A 19,777-nucleotide genomic window follows, 5' to 3' on the forward strand; every position below is an offset into this window, starting at 1 on the left:
AGGGATCTGCCTCATCTGCAGAGAGACAGAGGTTCTGCAGTGCCCCCAAGACGTGGGTGGGCCCAGCCAGGGATCAAGGGGCATGGAACGACTCCTGGCAGAGGGTCAAGGACCCTCACCCCTGAGTCGGGGGTTGAGGGGTGGTGCCACCTCAGTGGAGGGGTGCTGCACTGCAGGGTACTGGACTGACTGACGTGATTCAGAGAAGCTCCCAGTGCTAACGGGCCTCGCTCAGGTGGCCTTCACACTTCAGAGGCGGCAACTCCTGCTGCCGCCTTGACCCAAAAGCAAGCCCGGGACACCCTGCCCCATGGCAGAGCGTGCCTAGGCAGTGAGTGTGAAGCCTTCCACCTGCTCCAGAGAAGCGGGGGCAGTAAAGAATGGGGGGCAGGGGACGGGGAGAGGAAAGAATGTGGAGCATCTGCAATGAAGAGGTGCTCGAGAAAGAGGCTCGGAAGCCTGACTGGAAGGTTTGTTCTGTTTGCCGGGCGACTGCCCCTTAGGAAGCACAAAGAGCATGGCTCTGAGGGCTTCCTGTGTGCTGAGTCAAGTTCCACAGCCAACTGGAATTGGCCTCAGTTTCCTGGTCTATAAAATGGATAAAGCGTGTCCCAGTGCCTTCACTGAGCTTTGATGGCCAATTGAGATACTATATAAAGAAAATGAGGGAAGAAGTGAGAAAGAAAAGGAAGGACAAGCAACACAAAAGAAAGACTGAAAGGAACCTGTAAACCCATTGTCACTTAAATAGGGAATATAGTCAATAGTATTGTAATGTTGGTATGATGCCAGGTGGGTACTAGAAATATCGGGGAACACTTTGTAAAGTATATGATTGTCTAACCACTATTCTCTAACTAATATAAAACCTGAAGCCAATACAAAATAATGTTGAATGTAAAGAAATGAAAATTGGAATGAAATTTTTATAAATTTCAAATTTTAAATATAAGCTGTAAAGGAAGGAAGGGGAGAATAAAAATAGTGTTTTTCATTTTACCACTTCATTAAAATGACAGTTGTCTTTATATGGTGCTTTTATACTTTTCTAAGTCATTATCTCATTTTAATTTCCGGGCAACTTAAAGACAAGATAATTATTCCCTCCACTATTCAAAGAAAGGAAATCTTGGTGTCTGGTCCTAATGATTCAATCGTCAAGCCCTTATTGTAAAGCAGGGTCATATCTATACTAATAAAAGCCTTGGGGTTGATCAGGCCAGCAGGGGAGGGTATTTGGGGGCAATCAGGCCTGTAGAGGAGCAGTTAGGGGGCAATCAGGCCAGCAAGGGAGCAGTTAGGGGGCAATCAGGCAGGTAGGTGAGCAGTTAGGAGCCAGTGTTCCCGGATTGTGAGAGGGATGTCCAACTGCAGGTTTAGGCCCGATTCCACAGGGATCGGGCCTAAACCTGCAGTTGGACATCCCCTGAGGGGTCCCATATTAGAGAGGGTGCAAGCTGGGCTGAGGGACACCCTCCCCAGTGCACGAATTTCGTGCACCGGGCCTCTAGTAATTAATATCCAGTGAATTGCGAATTGGGTATTATATATATTATACCCAATAAAAAGTTTATTTAAAAATGCTCATTAACATAATGCCTGATACATAGTAAGTACTCAGTAAAAGCTAGCCATTATATTAACAAGCTGAGGTATGAAACAACTTCTTATGCATGAACTGTAGTCACCACAAAATCCATACTCTTAAAATCGCCAGTAAGATGAGGCACCCATTTCAGAGCATTGAAAGAGGGGCGGATTAGAGTAGAGAGGTGGAGACAAATGAGCTGTAAGAAATATAAAGTAAAATTAAAACTGACTAAAAAAAGCACAACTAAGCATCAGAATCAGGAATAACTCAGAATTCCTTTAGAACATTACTTTTTGACAAGAGACATCTAAAAGAGGATTTTGTTGCACTAGCCGGTTTGGCTCAGTGGATAGAATGTAGGCCCACGGACTGAAGGGTCCCTTGTTCGATTCTGGTCAAGGACACGTACCTCTGTTGTGGGCTCGATCCCCAGCCCTGGTCGGGGTGCGTGTGGGAGGCAAGCAATCGATGTATCTCTCTCATCTTGATGTTTCTCTCTCTAAAATCAATGGAAAATATCCTCAGTTGAGGATTAACACAAAAAAAAAAAAAAAAGAAAAAGAGGATTTTGTTTAAAAATAGTACTGTGCTTAAAAAGATAGATACTAGTATCATGTATTTCTACCCAATTGGGTTACTCCCTTTCCCCTCACCCACCCACCCCCGGTTTTGGCATTTAAAATTTTTGCTTAAAGTATTAGGTTTTCTGGAGTGCCTCATTCTACAAAAGTGCTGGGTCTAAATGAAGTGTTTTTGCATTATAGGGGCATAAATTGTACATGTAAACATTGAGAAAACTGCTTACATTTCCTAATTTTTATTTTTAATTCTTCTTTCCAGGAAGATTCCTGATGCTACACCCATTGTAAGTGATCAGAAACCATCTGTGTCAAAGTCTGGACGGAAGATTAAAGGAAGGGGCACAATTGTATGTGTGTTAATACTTTTCTCAAATTATCTAAGCAGTAAAATGTTTTTACCTGTAGACAAAATCCTAGCTTTAATTTTAGGTAGAATCCAAAATCTGTTCAAGGTTTTCTCCATAACTATGGGAAGGTGTTGCTGTTAGAGTTCCCTGCCATGTTTGAATGGGTTTAGGTATGAAATGAACATGTGAAACAATCAGTGAGAAATCTTAGTATGCTGAGTACTCTAGGCCAGTGGTCGGCAAACTCATTAGTCAACAGAGCCAAATATCAACAGTACAACGATTAAAATTTCTTTTGAGAGCCAAATTTTTTAAACTTAAACTTCTTCTAATGCCACTTCTTCAAAATAGACTCGCCCCGGCTGTGGTATTTTGTGGAAGAGCCACACTCAAGGGGCCAAAGAGCCGCATGTGGCTTGCGAGCTGCAGTTTGCCAACCACGGCTCTAGGCTAATGAATGTAACCATTAGGACTTCAAGAGGAAATTTTCACGTGTGATTTTAGGTGAATCTCAGCCATTCCTATTTTTTTTTAGTTGCTTTTGTTTGATATAACTTTATATTATCCTCTTGCCACTTCAGTCATTATTGCCTTTGAATGGGGTTTGAGATTGGGTCTTACACCTAACTGTCCTATAGCAGACTAATTGAAGAGCATTTCTTAAATAGTTATTCCTGTCTTTGTTTTTAAAGCGCTATCACACACCTCCAAGGTCAAGGTCCTGTTCTGAATCAGATGATGATGACAGCAGTGAGACTCCTCCTCACTGGAAAGAGGAGATGCAGAGACTGAGAGCATACAGACCTCCTAGTGGAGAAAAGTGGAGTAAAGGAGATAAGTAAGAGCTTTGAGTACTCGCACAATCCCACGTCTGCTATATTTTAAGTGTTAAATAGATAGAGACTTACTTTTAGATTTTTCCTTAAAGATTTAAATTTAAAATTAGACAGTGACCAGAGAATACATTTGGGAATACTTGGCAAAAATAGTGCTATTAACCAGGAGGGCTGATGGCCTTAGGGTGCTTTTAATTCAAAATTTTTCCCCACAAGACTATTGAGTCTCTCAAAGATTTCTTGTTCAATTTTAGAAATAATCAGGACTTAAAATTATATAGCAGGTACTTTCATAGCCAGGTCTCTTAGTCACTGACGAGTGAATTGGTAGATAGGAAAATCTGTACCCAGTGTGTGCATTAACTTCCAACCCCAGGGACTGTTCTTCTTCAAAGCGACACCCCACAGTGGAATGCTTATTTTAGAAATGGGGCTGGCCTCAGAATAGCTAGTGAAAATATACTTTAAAAAATGAAAAATACCAATGGGACCCTCTCTAATTGTTCATGATAAAATTCTCTTTTTCGGTGTGGGCATCCTGTAGCGTGTTTGAAATTGGAAGAGGAGGAAAAAAGTGTGCATCTGCTGTGTGGAAGTGATTTAGACACAGCGGTACTGTGAACTCTCGATTTTGAGCCTGGCATTACTAGTGAGATTTAAAGCCTGCATCTGTTTTCACGTACTTTTCCTCAGTTTCTGTAGTAAGTAGTTTAAACCTTGGAGGAAGATCTTGATTACCTCTGTGAGGCTGAGCTAAAATGATAGTCTTGCCAGCTTTTTAAGCACAAGAGGTTTCTCTTCTAGTTCAGGTAGCTATCCTGTATGCAGGGACTCCACAGGATTGTTTGGGAACTGCGTTTGACATTGTTCCTGGAGGCAGAGGGTTATCAGCTACTCACAGTCAGGAACATGGTAGTCAGCAGTGCTCTTGTGATTAGTTGGTTTGGTTTTCAAAACCATTTTACATTTTCCTATCAAATTTGAAGTTCTTTGCTTAGCTATGGAAAAATCCTTCTGTAAATGGCTCTGTTAGCAGTTGCCCCTGTGTCTGCAGTTGTAAGGTCAGGATCAGGCCAGTCACTCTGATTTACCCTTCCTGCAGGCGCTTAAAGTGTTGATGGAACCAGTACTTTGTCATTAACTAGGCTTTTGTCAGTGCATTTGTATGGACAACAAATGTCTTTTAATTTTAACACATAGAAGCCCTGGATAGGTAACTCAGTTGGTTAGAGCATCATCCCGATATACTAAGGTTGCAGGTTTGATTTCTTGTCAGGGCACATACAAGAAGCAACCAATGGATGCATAAATAAGTGGAACAACAAATGAATATTTCTCTATCTCCCTCCCCCTTTCGTCTCCCTCTTCCTAAAATCAATACATTTTAAAAAAAATTTTTAATATAGAAAACATGCTTGAAGTAATGTATGCATATTATGCTATTTTCTATAGGTTAAGTGACCCCTGTTCAAGCCGATGGGATGAAAGAAGCTTGTCCCAAAGATCGAGATCATGGTCTTACAATGGATATTATTCAGATCTTAGTACAGCAAGACACTCTGATGGTCACCATAAAAAACGCAGAAAAGACAAAAAGGTTAAACATAAAAAGAAAGCTAAAAAGCAAAAACATTGCAGAAGACACAAACAGACTAAGAAGAGAAGGATTATTGTACCATCTGACATAGAATCCTCGAAATCTTCTACCCGACGAATGAAGTTCTCTTGTGATAGAGAAAGGAGATCTCGTTCTTCCTCGCTATCCTCTCATCACTCATCCAAGAGGGACTGGTCTAAATCTGATAAGGGTGACCAGAGCTCCTCCACCCATTCCAGCAGAGACTCATACAGATCCAAATCTCACTCCCAGTCTTACTCTAGAGGAAGCTCAAGATCAAGGACTCCATCGAAATCCTCCTCACATTCTCGAAGTAGATCAAAGTCCAGATCTAGTTCCAAATCAGGGCACCAACGGACAGCATCAAAATCCCCAAAAAGAACAGCCTCTCAGCTAAGTGAAAATAAACCAGTGACAACAGAACCTTTGAGAGCAACAGTGCCACAAAATGAAACCATACTAGTACAGCAGCCAGTGGTGGCAGAACACATTCCTGTCATCCCACTGAGCGACAGTCCCCCTCCGTCCAGGTGGAAGCCCGGACAGAAGCCCTGGAAGCCCTCTTATGAGCGAATTCAGGAAATGAAAGCAAAAACAACCCATTTGCTACCCATCCAGAGCACTTATAGTTTAACAAATATTAAGGAGACTGGTAGTTCATCATCTTACAATAAAAGAGAAAAAAATTCAGAAAGTGATCAGAGCGCTTATTCAAAATACAGTGATAGAAGTTCAGAAAGTTCCCCAAGGTCAAGGAGCAGATCCTCTAGGAGTAGGTCTTATTCCAGATCATACACAAGGTCGAGAAGTGTAGCTAGTTCACGTTCGAGGTCTAGGTCTCCCTCATCTAGATCTCATTCACGAAATAAATACAGCGATCGCTCACAGTGTAGTAGATCATCTTCATACTCTTCTGTTAGCAGTGATGCCGGAAGACGAGCAAAGAGAAAATTTAGATCCAGTGGGAAAAACAGTGCTTCAAATAAAAGGCAGAGCAGCAGCTCTGAAAAGGCACCTTGCAGTAAATATACCAAAGGCAGAGACAAGTCTTCGTGCCGGAGAAAGTACAGCGAAAGCAGGTCATCCTTAGATTATTCTTCAGACAGTGAACACTCAGGTGTTCAGGTGACACAGTCAGCCCAGGAGAAAGAGAAGCAAGTCCAAATGGAAATGAATAACAAACGAGAGAAAAACAGAGATGAAGAGAAATCCAAGCCTGAACGGGAATGCCCGCGTTCAAAAAAAAGAACTTCGAAAGAGAATCTTTCTGATCACTTTAGAAATGCCAATAAGCCCAAAAGGAAGAATTATGCTGGGAGTAAATGGGACTCTGAATCGAATTCCGAACGAGATGTAACTAAGAACAGTAAAAAGAATTCCCTGCCATCTTCTGATAAGGAGGAAGGTGAGGCCACATCGGATTCTGAATCAGAGTTTGGTGAAATTCACATCAAAGCCAAACCCACAACAAAGTCTTCAAGTTCTTCACTGCCTGATGGTGATGGTGCTTGGAAGTCAAGCAAACAGCGGTCATCAACCTCTGATTCTGAGGGGTCCTATTGCAACTCAGAAAACCCTAGAGCAAAGCCAAGGAAGCACAAACACGGATCAAAGGAAGCTCTGAAAAGGGAACACACCAAAAAAGTGAAAGAGAAAATGAAAGGGAAAAAAGACAAAAAGCATAAGGCCCCAAAACGAAAACAAACATTTCACTGGCAGCCTCCACTAGAATTTGGTGAAGAGGAGGAGGAGGAGAGTAATGAAAAGCAAGTGACTCAGGAGTCACAGGAGAAAAAACAAGCTTCTGAAAACAGTGAAACTACAAAAGAAAATATTCCCCAAACTGAGAAGCCCTGTGAAGACGGCAGCCTTCCAGATAAACAGAATGCAACCACGATTTCATCAGATACCGAGCAGCCTGCTAACGATGAGAGTAAACTCAGCATTTCTCCCACACCTTTAGCTACTGAGGAAAATGTTGCTAGTTCTCCCCCAAACATTCAGCACATTGAAGAAAGTGTCCCATGCGGAGTGGAAGACATGTTTCAAGCAGATGACAACATGGAGATTTGTACTCCTGATAGGAGTTCCCCAGCAAAGGTGGAGGGAGCATCCCCTCTAGGAAATTCAAGGCTTGACACCCCGGATACAGGCATTGTTGGAAAGCAGGGAAAGCAGGCAGAGCATCCTGCGGCAGAGGTGGGGAAACAGGAAAGCAGCGTGTCTGAAAGCCCCACGGTGCAGGAGGTGGGGAAACCCGACAGCAGCTCTTCGGGCTCAGCCAGTGCTGTGGAAAGCACAGTGAGGAGGGAGGCGGCCGAAAGGGGTCAGGTCAGCCTCCTGGATAATAAATGGAAGCCCCTGCAAGGGGTGGGAAACCTGGCAGCACCGACGGCTACATCCGGTGCTGCGGAAGTTAAGGCATTGACGGCTGTGCCTGAAATGAAACCACAAGGCTTGAGAATAGAAATTAAAAGCAAAAATAAAGTTCGGCCTGGATCCCTCTTTGACGAAGTGAGAAAGACAGCACGCTTAAACCGGAGGCCAAGAAATCAGGAGAGTTCAAGTGATGAGCAGACACCTAGTCGGGATGGTGACAGCCAGTCCAGGAGTCCAAGTCGATCTCGGAGCAAATCTGAAACCAAATCTAGACATAGAACCAGGTCCGTCTCCTACAGTCACTCACGAAGTCGATCTCGAAGTTCCACATCCTCTTATCGGTGAGCAATGTTCTCTTTCCTTTTTTTTCTCCAAAAGAGAGTGTTATTGTTTAGCTTGGAAGAACATCAGAATTAGGGACAAGATCACTATTTCCAAATATCTGGAAGGTGAATAAGGAGAAGTCTTGTGCTGTGTGACTCAGCAGATTGAGGACACGGAGTAGATTTCAGGGAAGAAATTGGGCTCATTGTAAAAGGCTCTCACTTGCTATTAAGCTCCCTGGCAATAGAAATCAGTTGCTATGCTAGGTGGCAAGTTGTTCATCTTTAAAGGTGTGAAGCTGCTCTCTCACCTGTCAATGATGAATCCTGAATTTACAGTATAGAAAGGATTAAGAGATTATCAATCTAACCCTCCACTTCACACACATGGGCGATGAGGACCAGAGAGACAAAGTTGCCTGCTCAAGATGAGCATCTAATTGTACATATATATTTTTAAGTACAATTGACATTCAGTATTATTTTGTCCTAGAGGCCTGGTGCACGAAAATTCGTGCATTCAGGGGAGGGCAGGTTCCTCAGCCCAGCCTGCGCCCTCTCGCATTCCGGAACCCCTCGGGAGATGTCCACCTGCTGGCCTAGGCCTGCTCCCCAGGGGATCAGGCCTAAGCTGGCAGTCAGACATCCCTCTGGCAGCCTGGGAGCTCTCGGGGGATGTCTGATTAATGGCTTAGGTCTGCCTTCCCATTTATACTCTGATAGCTCTGAGCTGTTGGTGATGCTGGCCACTCCCATTTAGTACCTTCCTACCACTGCCTTTGGGGTGGGTGATATTTTATTTTATAAATGAAGACAGTGAGGCATAGAAAAGCTAAGGAATTTGCTCTAAGCTGAGATAGCTGAACTCTGCCTCCCTGTTTTGGTTACCCACCTAGGCCTGACGCCCCTACTAGGCTGTGAACTCATTAAAGTCAGGGAATGCCTTGCAGAACATCTTGGTCCTATCTAAAGCATCCATGGACACATTTGGTCCATATCTTCTGATCTGCCTAATCCTGTGTGCCATTGCCAGCTAGGCGATCAAGGCAGGGGCGGGGGGTAGGTTATTGGCAGTACAGTCACACCACAGTTATTGGACCACTAAAACATGATAGTATTTTTTATGTATTAAATAAAAAATATAAATAGCCCTGGCTGGTGTGGCTCAGTTGGTTGGAGCACTGTCCTGTACACCAAAAGGTGGTGTTTCTCACATTTATGTTTCTCTCACTCCCTCCCTCCCTCTCCCCCCCCTCTTCCTTCCTCTCTCTAAAACCAGTAAACATATCCTTGAGTGAGGATTAAAAATATGCATAGAAATAAACATGAGCTCTTTGAACCCGGGGATGTGTTTTAAACATGGACGTTTTTGACAGGACCAAACATCAGGGACCATTTGGTGTCAGCCAAGTGGACATTTTTGATGGACTAAATGTCTGCTAATCCAGAGACTGCTCCCTACTCATATTCCAGTCCCTCACAGAGTCTATTTTATAGTGTTTGCTGGGTAAATGACTAGAATCTTATTAGGACATAATGTGCTCAAAACTGCATAAAACCTGTGAGGTATTACATTACATAAGTAGCCTACACTATATTGTCCTGATCCTGAGTGACACGTATGAACTGGGAGAAGGGCAGGGGGGTTTAGGTGAATGCAGAGGGGTAGGATTGCATTGCTTGAGTTTTTGTTTGTTTTATTAAACATTAAATAGATATGCAAATAAAATAAGTGATTAAGGTATAAGAAGTAATAAAAAATGTCATCTAACTTAAAATATAGAGCTTTGACATCCCTGATGTAGCCCTACCCATGCTACCCTACTTTCTCTTTTCTCCTAGAGTTAAACATTATTCTAAACTTTCCTTATAGTTTTGTTGCTTTTCTTTATGGTTTTACCATAAATGTTTCTATCCTTATACAGTGTTGCTTTTGCATGTTTTCAAACAAAGTCTATATATATATATATATATATATATATATATATATATATATATATATATAAACATTTTGTGTGTGTGTGTATACTGGGTAAATGACTAGTATACACACACACACACACACATATATATATATATTAGAGGCCCGATGCACAAAATTCGTGCAAGGGGCTCAGCCCTTGCAGCCGCGGCAGCCCCAGCTTTGTCTGGAAGGTCATTCAGCTGTCTGGTCTAATTAGCATATTACGCTTTTATTATTATAGATATATAAATGTTCTACATTTGCCTTTTCACTCAACATTATGTTCCAGAGAGATAGCTCAGTTGATACACAAGGCTGTAGTTAATTATTCATTTTCCTGCTTTAGAATTTCATTATAAATCTGCATTGATTTTTTTTAACCCATTCTACCATTAATGGAGATTGGATTGTTTCCTCTTCTGGTATTAATAATAAGGCTCCTGTAGACATACCTGTACCAGCCTTTCCTGGTTTTTCTTTATTTCATTCTGTGCACTTTAAACCCTTATTAGCTGTTACTGCCATACCCACTGTGAGGAGTGCCTGAGAGATCTTTCCAACGACCTTTCTTCTTACTGTGTCTTCCCCTTCCTGCCCTCTAAGTAATGAAGTTTAACAGCATGGGGAGTTGCTATGATTAGTTTTCCACTCTTCGTTGTAGATCAAGAAGCTACTCTAGAAGTCGGAGCAGAGGGTGGTACAGCAGAGGCCGCACAAGAAGCCGGAGCAGTTCCTCCCGCAGTTACAAAAGTCATAGGTGAGCTGGGAACCCGCCCTCCTGTGTGGTCTCCATCCTGTCATTGCTGACGGCCAGTCCAGCTTATTCCTCATCTAGTTCTTCCTTTCAGAGAGCAGTCAGCTTCTTACTGGCTGTTCTCAGGATGGGATCTTCACAGAATGAGGAAAGAGAAGCAGTAGAAATATTTTAATGAGGCCCTGTGACCACTACCTCCTCCTCTCCCGACTCACAGTACATCTTCCTTAACCACATCGCAGTCACCTCTTGACATGGGGGAGAGATTGGCAGAGGAGGAGTTTTAAAGGGAACCAAAAGGAAAAAGTAGGCCTCTCGGGAATTTTCCACGGCTGCAACTTCATTTTACGTATAAGTGTCCTCCCTGGGCAGACCTTCCTCCCCACCCAGTTAGAGCCTCCCCACTGACTTTCTTTTTGTTATTAGTGAATTTATTGGGGTGACAGTGGTTAATAAAATTATACAAGTTTCAAGTATACAGTTCTACAGTACATCATCTGTGTGCTGTATTGTGTGTTGACCACCCCAGGTCACACAGTGACTTTCTTTAGGTGCAGAAGAGCAGAAACTTAATCTTTCTTATGAAATCCAACATGCTTTTTAAAACATCCAACATGCTTTTGAGATAAAGACAGAATCAGTATAGCTGCTGGATGTCATTTTGTTTTCTTCTTGATGGGCAAATAAGTGTCTAGATTTTTGGTGTAGCCTGTCCTGATCCCTGAGATGACAGTCCCTCCTGTGATTACTACTAGGACGTCCAGCAGGAGCAGGTCCAGGAGCAGCTCATACGATCCCCACAGTCGGTCCAGGTATGCACAGGGACTGGGCAGCCACCTGCGGGGCAGAATTGAGAGGCCTTGTTTTATAAAACCCTTAATTCCCTTTAAAATGTGTTGTATTTTATTGAGAAACTTCAACACACATATTTGTCTCATGAAATCATACCCTTTCTAAATGAGGTCTTTTTGACAGTTTTTTTCTGTTGGCCTATTGTACTCTAGTGTCAAAAGGGACAATTGATGTCAAATTGTAATGGCAGGTGTTTATTGAATATAATTGCCTAATACCCACCAGATTCAATCCAACTAACTCAATGTTAATTTTGTGATATTTTTCAATACAGAAAAGAATTAACATTTTTCTGTTTAATATGGTAAGTCTGATTTGGGGAAGTTGTTAAATGTTTTCAGTACTTGTTATGCACATGTGCCTCACACCGTCAAATAGTGCCCATGTTCTAAGAAAACATCCTGAAGCTCCTAAAAATGAGTGGGAATATGAGTGTTTGAATAGGAAACCTTAGTGCTTGTTGTTGCTGTTAAAGCAGGTCCTACACTTACGATAGCTACTACAGCCGGAGTCGCAGTCGCAGCCGCAGCCAGAGGAGCGACAGTTACCACCGAGGCAGAAGCTACAACAGGCGGTCCAGGTGGGTCCCTCCCCAGGACACGGCACGTTCCTGTGGGCACTTGGTGTGTGAGGCGATAGACTTAGGAGAGAAAGCATAATCTTCTTAGGACAGAAATCCTTTTCCACTTCATGAATTTCAGCAACCCACAGGCAGCTACTAAATGTGGCCTTTGTATTAAGAGTTGCCAGGGAATGTTTGTTGGTTATTGTTAATGTTGACTCTAAAATGGATTTTTAAATATTCACAATGCAGAGGGTGGTGCTTTAGAAGGAGTAAAGAGAGAAGTCCACCCAAAGCATGGCCCGCTTTTTAAAATAGGGCTTGTTGCTAGAAACAGCAAAGCCAGTTTGTCAATTTTTAAAAATAAATGTGTATAATAAAATGTCATAATTATTTGCTTTAACAGCAGAATTGAGGTTTGTATCTTGTCATTTATTTGGGGAAAAATGTGTTTTTTATATATTATATTTACAAATATTATGTTTTATGTAACATTTTACCTAGCTAGTACTGCAGGTTGTTACGGTGACTTTTTGTAATGTCCCTTTCCTGGGGACTTTCGGTCATGCCCTTCCCGCACCCACTGCAGGGACAATCAGTGATCCTTGTAGAATATCATGCTATGTGTAATCTGGACACTTCCTTGTTTGAAACTCTTCAAGGGCCCCATCCGCACTGCCCTCCGGCACAGGTCCAGGTTCTAGCATTGCACCTAAGGCCTCTCCACCCACACCTCCAGCCCAGGCTTTTCTGTCTCCCCCCTTTAATGTGCTGGAACCTTGGCTTCTGCCTAGAGACACCCACGCCACGATCTCCCCTCCTACCTCTTGAAATGGCCAATCCCCACTTAGCCTGCAGGTCTCCACTGCAGCCCACTGCCCCTGAGAAGTCCTCCCTGACTGCTGACCCTGAGATATGCCACCCCCACCCCCGGGCACCTGATTTGTCTTGCCACTCTTCTGTCCTATCCTTGAGCCCCAGGGAACAGTACTTGGTCTACTTTTGTGTGTGTGTGTTCCTCGTATCTAGCAAAGTGACTGGCTCGCAGTGAATATCTTTCAAACTAACTGGATGGTGACCATGTCCTCTGGACTCACGATCGTAATGCTCCTGTCCATGCCCCACACTCACACCCCTCACTGGGCACCATTTTGATTTCCATACCCCTCACTTCCTCAGTCTGATGAAATATTGATGATTATTTGGGTAGCATGGAAAATTACTCTGCTCATTTGCATGAGTGGATTTCAAGGAATTTTACAAGATGTAATGTTTCTTTATTTTATTTAACCTTGATATTACTACTATCTCATTGAAAACATTGAAAAATCCAGTGTCACCACAGTCAGCACCCCACTGGCCCACCCACTGTGGTATGCCACATCAGTGCTGCTTTCAGGCCACTCTTGTGAATAAGAAGCTACATCCCTAGTAGCCAGTTTTGCTCAGAAGTTAGAGCATTGGCCCACGGACTGAAGGGTCAAGGGTTCAACTTCAGTCAAGGGCACATACCTCAGTTGCAGACTCTATCCCTGGCTCTAGTCGGGGTACATGCAGGAGGCAACCAATCGATTTGTCTCTCTCATGTTGATGTTTCTGTCTCTCCCCCTCCACTCTCTCTAAAAATCAATGGAAAATATCCTCAGGTGAGGATTAACAAAACAAAACAATCTACAAGAGGAATTCAGAGGGTTGACGGCTAAAAGGTGTTTGTGTGTTTGTTTTGTTATACAGGAGCTGTAGATCTTACGGCTCTGACAGTGAAAGTGACCGAAGTTACTCTCATCACCGGAGTCCCAGTGAAAGCAGCAGATACAGTTGAAAATGTCCCCTTTTTTTATACGAATTATATCTTATTTGTAAATAACTGGTAACTTAAAAGTTTAAGAAACTTAATGGCAGTCTGTTGTTCTATTTCAATATTAGAGCTGAACTTCAAAAATAGGCACTTCTTAATTGTTACTTGTTCATTTACTTGTGTTCAAAATTTAAAATACAGATATGTCTCCTAAAAATATTTTTATGCCACATTTTACAGTAGCCAACTATGGAAGTGAATTTCATTTTCTTGAATCAAGAAACCATGAAATTTTAGTATAAGTTGCAGTATTATTTTAGATAGACATTTTCTCTCCATCTCATGTGTTCCTTAGAATGCAGGGGTTTTTTGCCCATTTTTCAGGTTCAGTATTTGCTGCCAAGCACAGACCTGTGGAGAACTATTAAAGGTGGCCAAGTGTTTATATACCAATTACAGAGTCTAACACATACGTGCTCTTAAAATCAAACCACCTAGATCGATACTGATGGTAGCCAGGAGCATGAGGTAGTGGCTCTTGATTCATTCCTTCTGTGTTGTCTCAGAGGATCAGGAAAGGGGTCATTACACAGCCCGCTGTCTGTATTACTTCATGTTGGCAGGCGTGGCTGAGAATGAATCAGCCTTAACTATAGTACCTGCACTGGCCAAAGCACCTAATGGTTCATGTGCTTTCTAATAAGTACTATCAGAAGTTTGGACTGTAAAACCGTTCTACTCGACTTCACCCTTTGGTGCTTGGTACCTTTTGGTGCCTCTTTAAGCATTTTTCTTCTGTACTATATGTTAAAAATTGTTTTTACTCACTGGCACCAGACATGGTTCCTTCTCAGCTGTATTCACTGAATATTTGGAGGGGTTCTCTCAGGCCACGATGTGTGCTGGGGGTCTCCTGGGCCAGGCAGGATTGGCAAGAGGGGTTGTGTGGCCACTCAGTCTCCTTGGCTGACATGCGTGCCTCTGGAAGGGGTGATTGAAGAATGGACTTCAAAAGTAACACCAACATCTACCTGCCTCCATCCCGCACCTTGTGTGGGGCTTCTAAGTCTGTCAAGTAAGAGACAGAGCAGTAGTTGGATGGTTCTAAGTGGTTTTCCTGTTTCCGCTGTGGCCACACTGACTCAGTGAAGCCTTGGTGACATGAGGAAAACCAGGACAACAGACGGGGAGAGATGTATGGGACTGCATAAAATACACGTTCACAGTTTGGGGTGGTTCCTCCAAAAATGACTTGACCTGTAAAAACCGGTGTGATTTTTTTTTTTAATCTAGTTGGAGTTTTTTCCACAAGTGTACTTAATCACCTTAGTGCCAGTTTAGTCCAGTTATGCAGAAGAAATGCATATGGGAGTCTGATGTAGAACTCTGTGCCATCCTACCCCGGGCCTTGCCTGGTGTACTTGGGATGTGGGGAAGAGCCCTCAGTTGGAGGGATTGGACAACCCTTGAAGGGTGGAAGGATGATCTTGGATGTATTCAAACCATTACCCATAAAAGGTTCATTAACAGGGTTACGAGGTCAGTTGTTTGCCAAGTTGATAGGTAAGAGTACATTAGAAAACAGGACCTAAGTCAAACAAATGTTCTTGCTAGTGAATACAAAACATTGTGTGATTCACATGAGGGGTTTTCAAAAGTTGCCTACAATGGAGAATATTGCTTTAATAATACTCAGTGGGGAAAATAACTGCATTCAGAACCCAAACAAAAACTGCCAAATCTAATTATGTTAAGGAAAGTTACCCTTGGGCAGTGTGTTGGTTTTCTATTACTTTGTAAATAATTACCCCAAATTTAGCAGCTTAAAACAATACCTGTTTCTTAGCTCCCGGTTCTGTAGCTCACAATCTGGCGCGGTATGGCTGGATTCTCTGCTCAGGGTGTCACAGGCTGAAACCAAGGGCCAGCGGGGCAGCCTTCCCCTACGGGGGCTCTAGGGAAGCTGCTTCCGTGCTCATTCAGGGGGTTAGCAGTATCCCGTTTCTGTCGGGGCCTCTCTCAGCTCCTTAAGGCTGGTCGAATTCCTTCTCGTGTCCTCCTCTCCATGTTCAAACCATTGATGGCCATCGAGCCCTCCTGCTTCAGATCTCTCCGCCTTCCTCCTGTTTTAAGGTTCATGTGACTAGATCCAGCCCACTGAGCTAGTCTCCCTTTTTTAAGGTCATAGAACATATTGTCACAGGAGCGGTCCCCTATTCACAGGGTCCTGGATTGGGGCATGGATACGGGGGCGGGGGGGGAGGCACCATAGAATTCTGCCTCCCACAGGCAGTAACTTCACCCACTGGGGCTGCGGGGGGAGTTTTATCCTGAAAAGGTGGGCCCTGGAAGCCTCATTTGTTTTCTCCTTTGAGAAGAACAGCCCTTGGCTGCAGCCTGCAACTTGTGTGTTTACTGAATGAACTACAGAGACAGTTTTTCTTCCTAAGGGGATTATTCTGTATTTTAAGTTATTTTTTTAATAAAATTGAATTATGTTGTGTATTGTGCTTAATAGAAAATGCATTGTTGGACTGTTTTTGTAATGTCCTGTTTACTGCAAATGAAACATGATATGGCTGGTATCGTTTAAAAACTAGAAAGTACTTTTGTACATATCGGCAATGTGTAATTTGTATACACTTCATTTAAATTCCCCAAGACTTGAAAGGGGGACCTTGTAGAAATTAAAATGTTACTTAGTCTAAGGCGGAGTCTGTTTCATCTTTCTTCACTCCCCACTCTTCCACTGGTCTTTCTGAAGTGGAACAGGAAAGGCCCCGTCCTGCTGACTCCAGAGCTCCTCCAGGCTGCGCTGCTGCCACCCAGCTGTGACCTGCACGCAGATGTCTTTGCAGAGGAAGGAATGTGTCCCGTTCCGTCTGCACGGTGCTGCTAACCCACCTATCCAGTCTCCACGCCTCCCTCCTCCTGTGGTTCACCAGCAGGCACATGGCACTCACTCCTGGAGGAAACACGGGGTATTTATAGCAGCCACAGGGGGATTCGCAGGGCAAGTACAATTAACTTTTGCCTCCTCAGCGCTCCAGAATTTGTATTTGCTTAGTGAATACAACATAACCTCACAGTAAGACTTGTAGAGATTCCATTTTCAAAATGCAGTAAAAGTAGGGCCCCCAAGTCAGGCAGTTGCTGACAGTTGTCCAGCCTGGATGTGTTGCTTTAAATTGTAAAGGCAACGTGCAAGTCTGCTGTGGGAAATCCCCAAGTGAGGCTCCTTTGGGGTCTCATTTGCTACTGAGCCTGGGATCTTCATCCCCCTTCTGACAGTGACCATCTTCATCAGCTGGGCAGTCTTGGGGGAAATGCCCAGGGCTTTGGTCCTGACTGTTCTGAATCAGCTGGGCTTTGAACAGGAGGGAAGATAATCCAAGGAAATGCCCCTCTCAGGCGACCATGAACAATGGCCAGACGTCACTGTGGAAGGGAAGGGAGGCTCCAGTCGGTGTGGAGCGAGGAGCCTGCACGTTAGTCTCTGCGACCAGGTGAGGGGCCTGGGAGAGGGCATCTCTGCTGCTGCCCATCGTGAAGGCAGAGCCTGAAGTGCCCTGAGGAACTTGTGGTGGAAGGAGCTGGGGAGGGTGCCTGGAGGACTCCTGCTCGGCAGGGAGGTCTTTGACGCGGTAGAGGCGGCAGCGCAGGAGCCGGGTGCCCTGAGAAAGGGGACCTGCTTGCCTCAGGACAGAGGAGGCAAGCAGAGCTGCACAAAGGGGCAGGAGGCTGGGATGGTCTGTTTTCAGAGGTTTCAGTAGAAAGAGGCAACGCTCCCTTGTCCCTGTCTCCTCCTCCCTGTCAATCAAATCCAAAAGCTTCCAGTGGGGTGGTGGGGTGGCAGGGAAATCCCAGCTGACCCAGGGCCCTGCGGGGTGGGGATGCATAGATCTCTGGGTGTGGGATTGGAGGGGGGGTGGCTTATGTTCTGCCTCCACTGAGTTTGGCATTAATAGGATACATCTGCTGGAGGGTGGGGACCTAATTCAAACCAGCAGGTTGCATTCCCTCTAGCAGCACAGACGTCACGGCCTTGGCATTCCAGGCCTCCCTAGCTGCATCCAGGATCCTCTCCCACCCTGATGGGTCAAGGGACCCCAGGCCTCTCAGGAAGGATTGGGCCCGGCCCTCCACGTGAACCGTGGACCTCCTAACCTCCTGGAGGCAAGCCCATGGGCCAGCTTCCCTGAAAGACGTGGCTGTGTGCTTGGTTCTAAGCATTCAATCCTCACCAGTTCTAGGAGGGAGGAGGCCTTAATATCCCAGTTCTTCCGAGGGAGGAGCTGAATTACAAAAGCCAAGCAATTGATCTAGTTACTCAACTTTAGGAAGAGGCAGAACTTGAACCCAGGCAGTCTGGCTCTGGGCCAAAACCCTTAAGGGACTGTGCCACAGAATGGTTGTTGCTCATGGTGGTCCTTTATATCTTCTAAATAAAAGCAAATTCAGCCAGTGGCATTGAGGCCAGTGAGACCTTTGCTTAGGGAATCTGGCCTGGTGGTAGATTTTAGTTGCAGGAGGCCCTGGAGGACCGGGGACTGAAGTGCCAGCCCACATAGCCACTCTGCTCTCCCTCCTCCCCCATCTCCGCTACAGCAGCTCCACAGCTCCAGGGTCCCAGGGAGGCTGAGCCTGCACACACACACCCCCCCCCCCCCCGTCCTGGTCTTTCCAGGCTCAGTTAGATAGGGGGGAGTCTGGCATCTCTAAGTCTGGGAGCTGCTTGTTTGCGTTTGTTCCTCCTCCCTAACAGGAGAGAGAAGCTTGGGGCTGCATGCTAAGGGAAGTTGTGAAAAAACCCGTGAGCTGATCTTAAGAAGCAGGGGCACAGAGCTGCTGACCTCGCCAGCCCCCAACCCTAGGCGTCTGAGGCTCCTCAAGCTCTGCCCTTGTCCCCACAAGCTCCTGGCTTCCCACTGGGGCATGCCATCCTGGCCCAGGATCCCCTCCCCACTAACCCAGTCCCTCCGACCCTCTCCAGAAAGCCTGCCTTGACCAAGCCTGGAGTGAAGCTCCCAGGGCATGGCCCCTGCCAAGGCACAGGGGGCAATGCTGCCTGTCTCCATCCGGCCGGGCGCTCCTTCCAGACAAGGATTTGGACTCCATGGCATCAAACTGCCTCCTGTCTCCTGGCCCTTGCAGATGCTCCCTCTGCCTGGAGTGCGCCTCCTCTCCCTCTGCTCCAGCTGATGAGCACTCTACATGCTGGCCTCGGCTCTGAGCAGCTCCACTGGAGCCCAGGCTGAGCTCCTCAAACAGCCTCTTCCTTCCAGTTCTCTTGTGACCCAAGTGCCCACAGCCCCTCACAGAGCTCGGGCTCTGCCTGGGGCTCCCCCAGGTGGGCTGGAGGCCAAAGAAGCAAGGGGAACTGCTAGGGTTTTCCTGGAGACTGACACCCTCCCCCCCCACCCCACCCCCGATTGGCTCCTCCCCCTCCTCTAGCCCCGCCTTTGGCTTGAGGGCTGCAACACAGGCCAATCCCAAAGGGGCCAGCAGCCCTACCTTGGTCACGCTGGCCTGCCAAGCCAGGACTGGGAAGAGGGCCCAGGAGTGTCCCTGAAGTCCTCTCTGCCAGGCTCCTCCCAGCCATGGGGGAGGCCCCCTTGCCCAGCCTCCTTTCCCTGGCTCCTGATGCTGGTGCCTCACTGTCCTCCTCTAACCAAAGGCTGCGCGATTCCTCGCCACCTCCCAGGATGGTGCCAGGGTCCATGGAGTCAGACGAGAAGTGGGTCGGGATGAAGAGGCAGAGGCAGGACCCGTGGTGGCGGGCCGGTGTGGCATGTAAGCTGCTGTGGCCTGGCCTTCGCCCAAGACCTCTGGGAGCTCAGCCAGTTGTTACGCTCCTACCAGGGCGACAGAAGTGCAAAATGTCTGCAGTGGCTGCCTCCGGAGGCGTGTCCCCATCCATGCCCCTTCCTCCTTCCCCATCTCTTTTCCCATCAGGGTCTCTCCCAGCCCTCCATCCGGCTGGGTGCATTCCTCCCCTTTCTCTTGGCACTTTTTGGTCACCCCCATCTTTGCCCCTGAGGTGTTTTCTCCCTGGCTTGGAGATGCCCTACTCATAAGGACCCACCCACTTGGGTCTTAGGGGGAGGCCCCTACAATCTTGAAGGGCAGACCCTCAGACTACAGGATGGTGTCTGCCTGGGATCTTGGCCTCT

The 19,777-nt window shown here is 45.6% G+C and overlaps 1 protein-coding gene across 7 annotated transcripts in view; it reads left to right on the plus strand.

Moving 5' to 3' along the window:
- The window catches only part of NKTR (natural killer cell triggering receptor), a 50,318-nt gene extending 31,313 nt beyond the window's left edge, over nt 1–19,005 (plus strand). For 3 of the 7 annotated variants that reach the window (XM_079795610.1, XM_079795616.1, XM_079795617.1), the window contains 8 exons: nt 2,432–2,519; nt 3,212–3,357; nt 4,808–7,693; nt 10,300–10,395; nt 11,148–11,204; nt 11,519–11,548; nt 11,720–11,824; nt 13,541–19,005. In XM_079795610.1, the coding sequence (XP_079651736.1) occupies nt 2,432–2,519; nt 3,212–3,357; nt 4,808–7,693; nt 10,300–10,395; nt 11,148–11,204; nt 11,519–11,548; nt 11,720–11,824; nt 13,541–13,628 (3,496 nt within the window). In that variant the 3' untranslated portion in view covers nt 13,629–19,005. The remainder of the gene's footprint in view (nt 1–2,431; nt 2,520–3,211; nt 3,358–4,807; nt 7,694–10,299; nt 10,396–11,147; nt 11,205–11,518; nt 11,549–11,719; nt 11,825–13,540) is intronic. The other 4 variants (XM_079795612.1, XM_079795613.1, XM_079795614.1 and 1 more) reach the window with 4 other exon arrangements.
- The last annotated feature ends 772 nt before the right edge of the window (nt 19,006–19,777 follow it).

This window comes from Cnephaeus nilssonii (genome assembly GCF_951640355.1).
Source record: "Cnephaeus nilssonii genome assembly, chromosome: 17".
Taxonomy (NCBI): Eukaryota; Metazoa; Chordata; class Mammalia; order Chiroptera; family Vespertilionidae; genus Cnephaeus; species Cnephaeus nilssonii.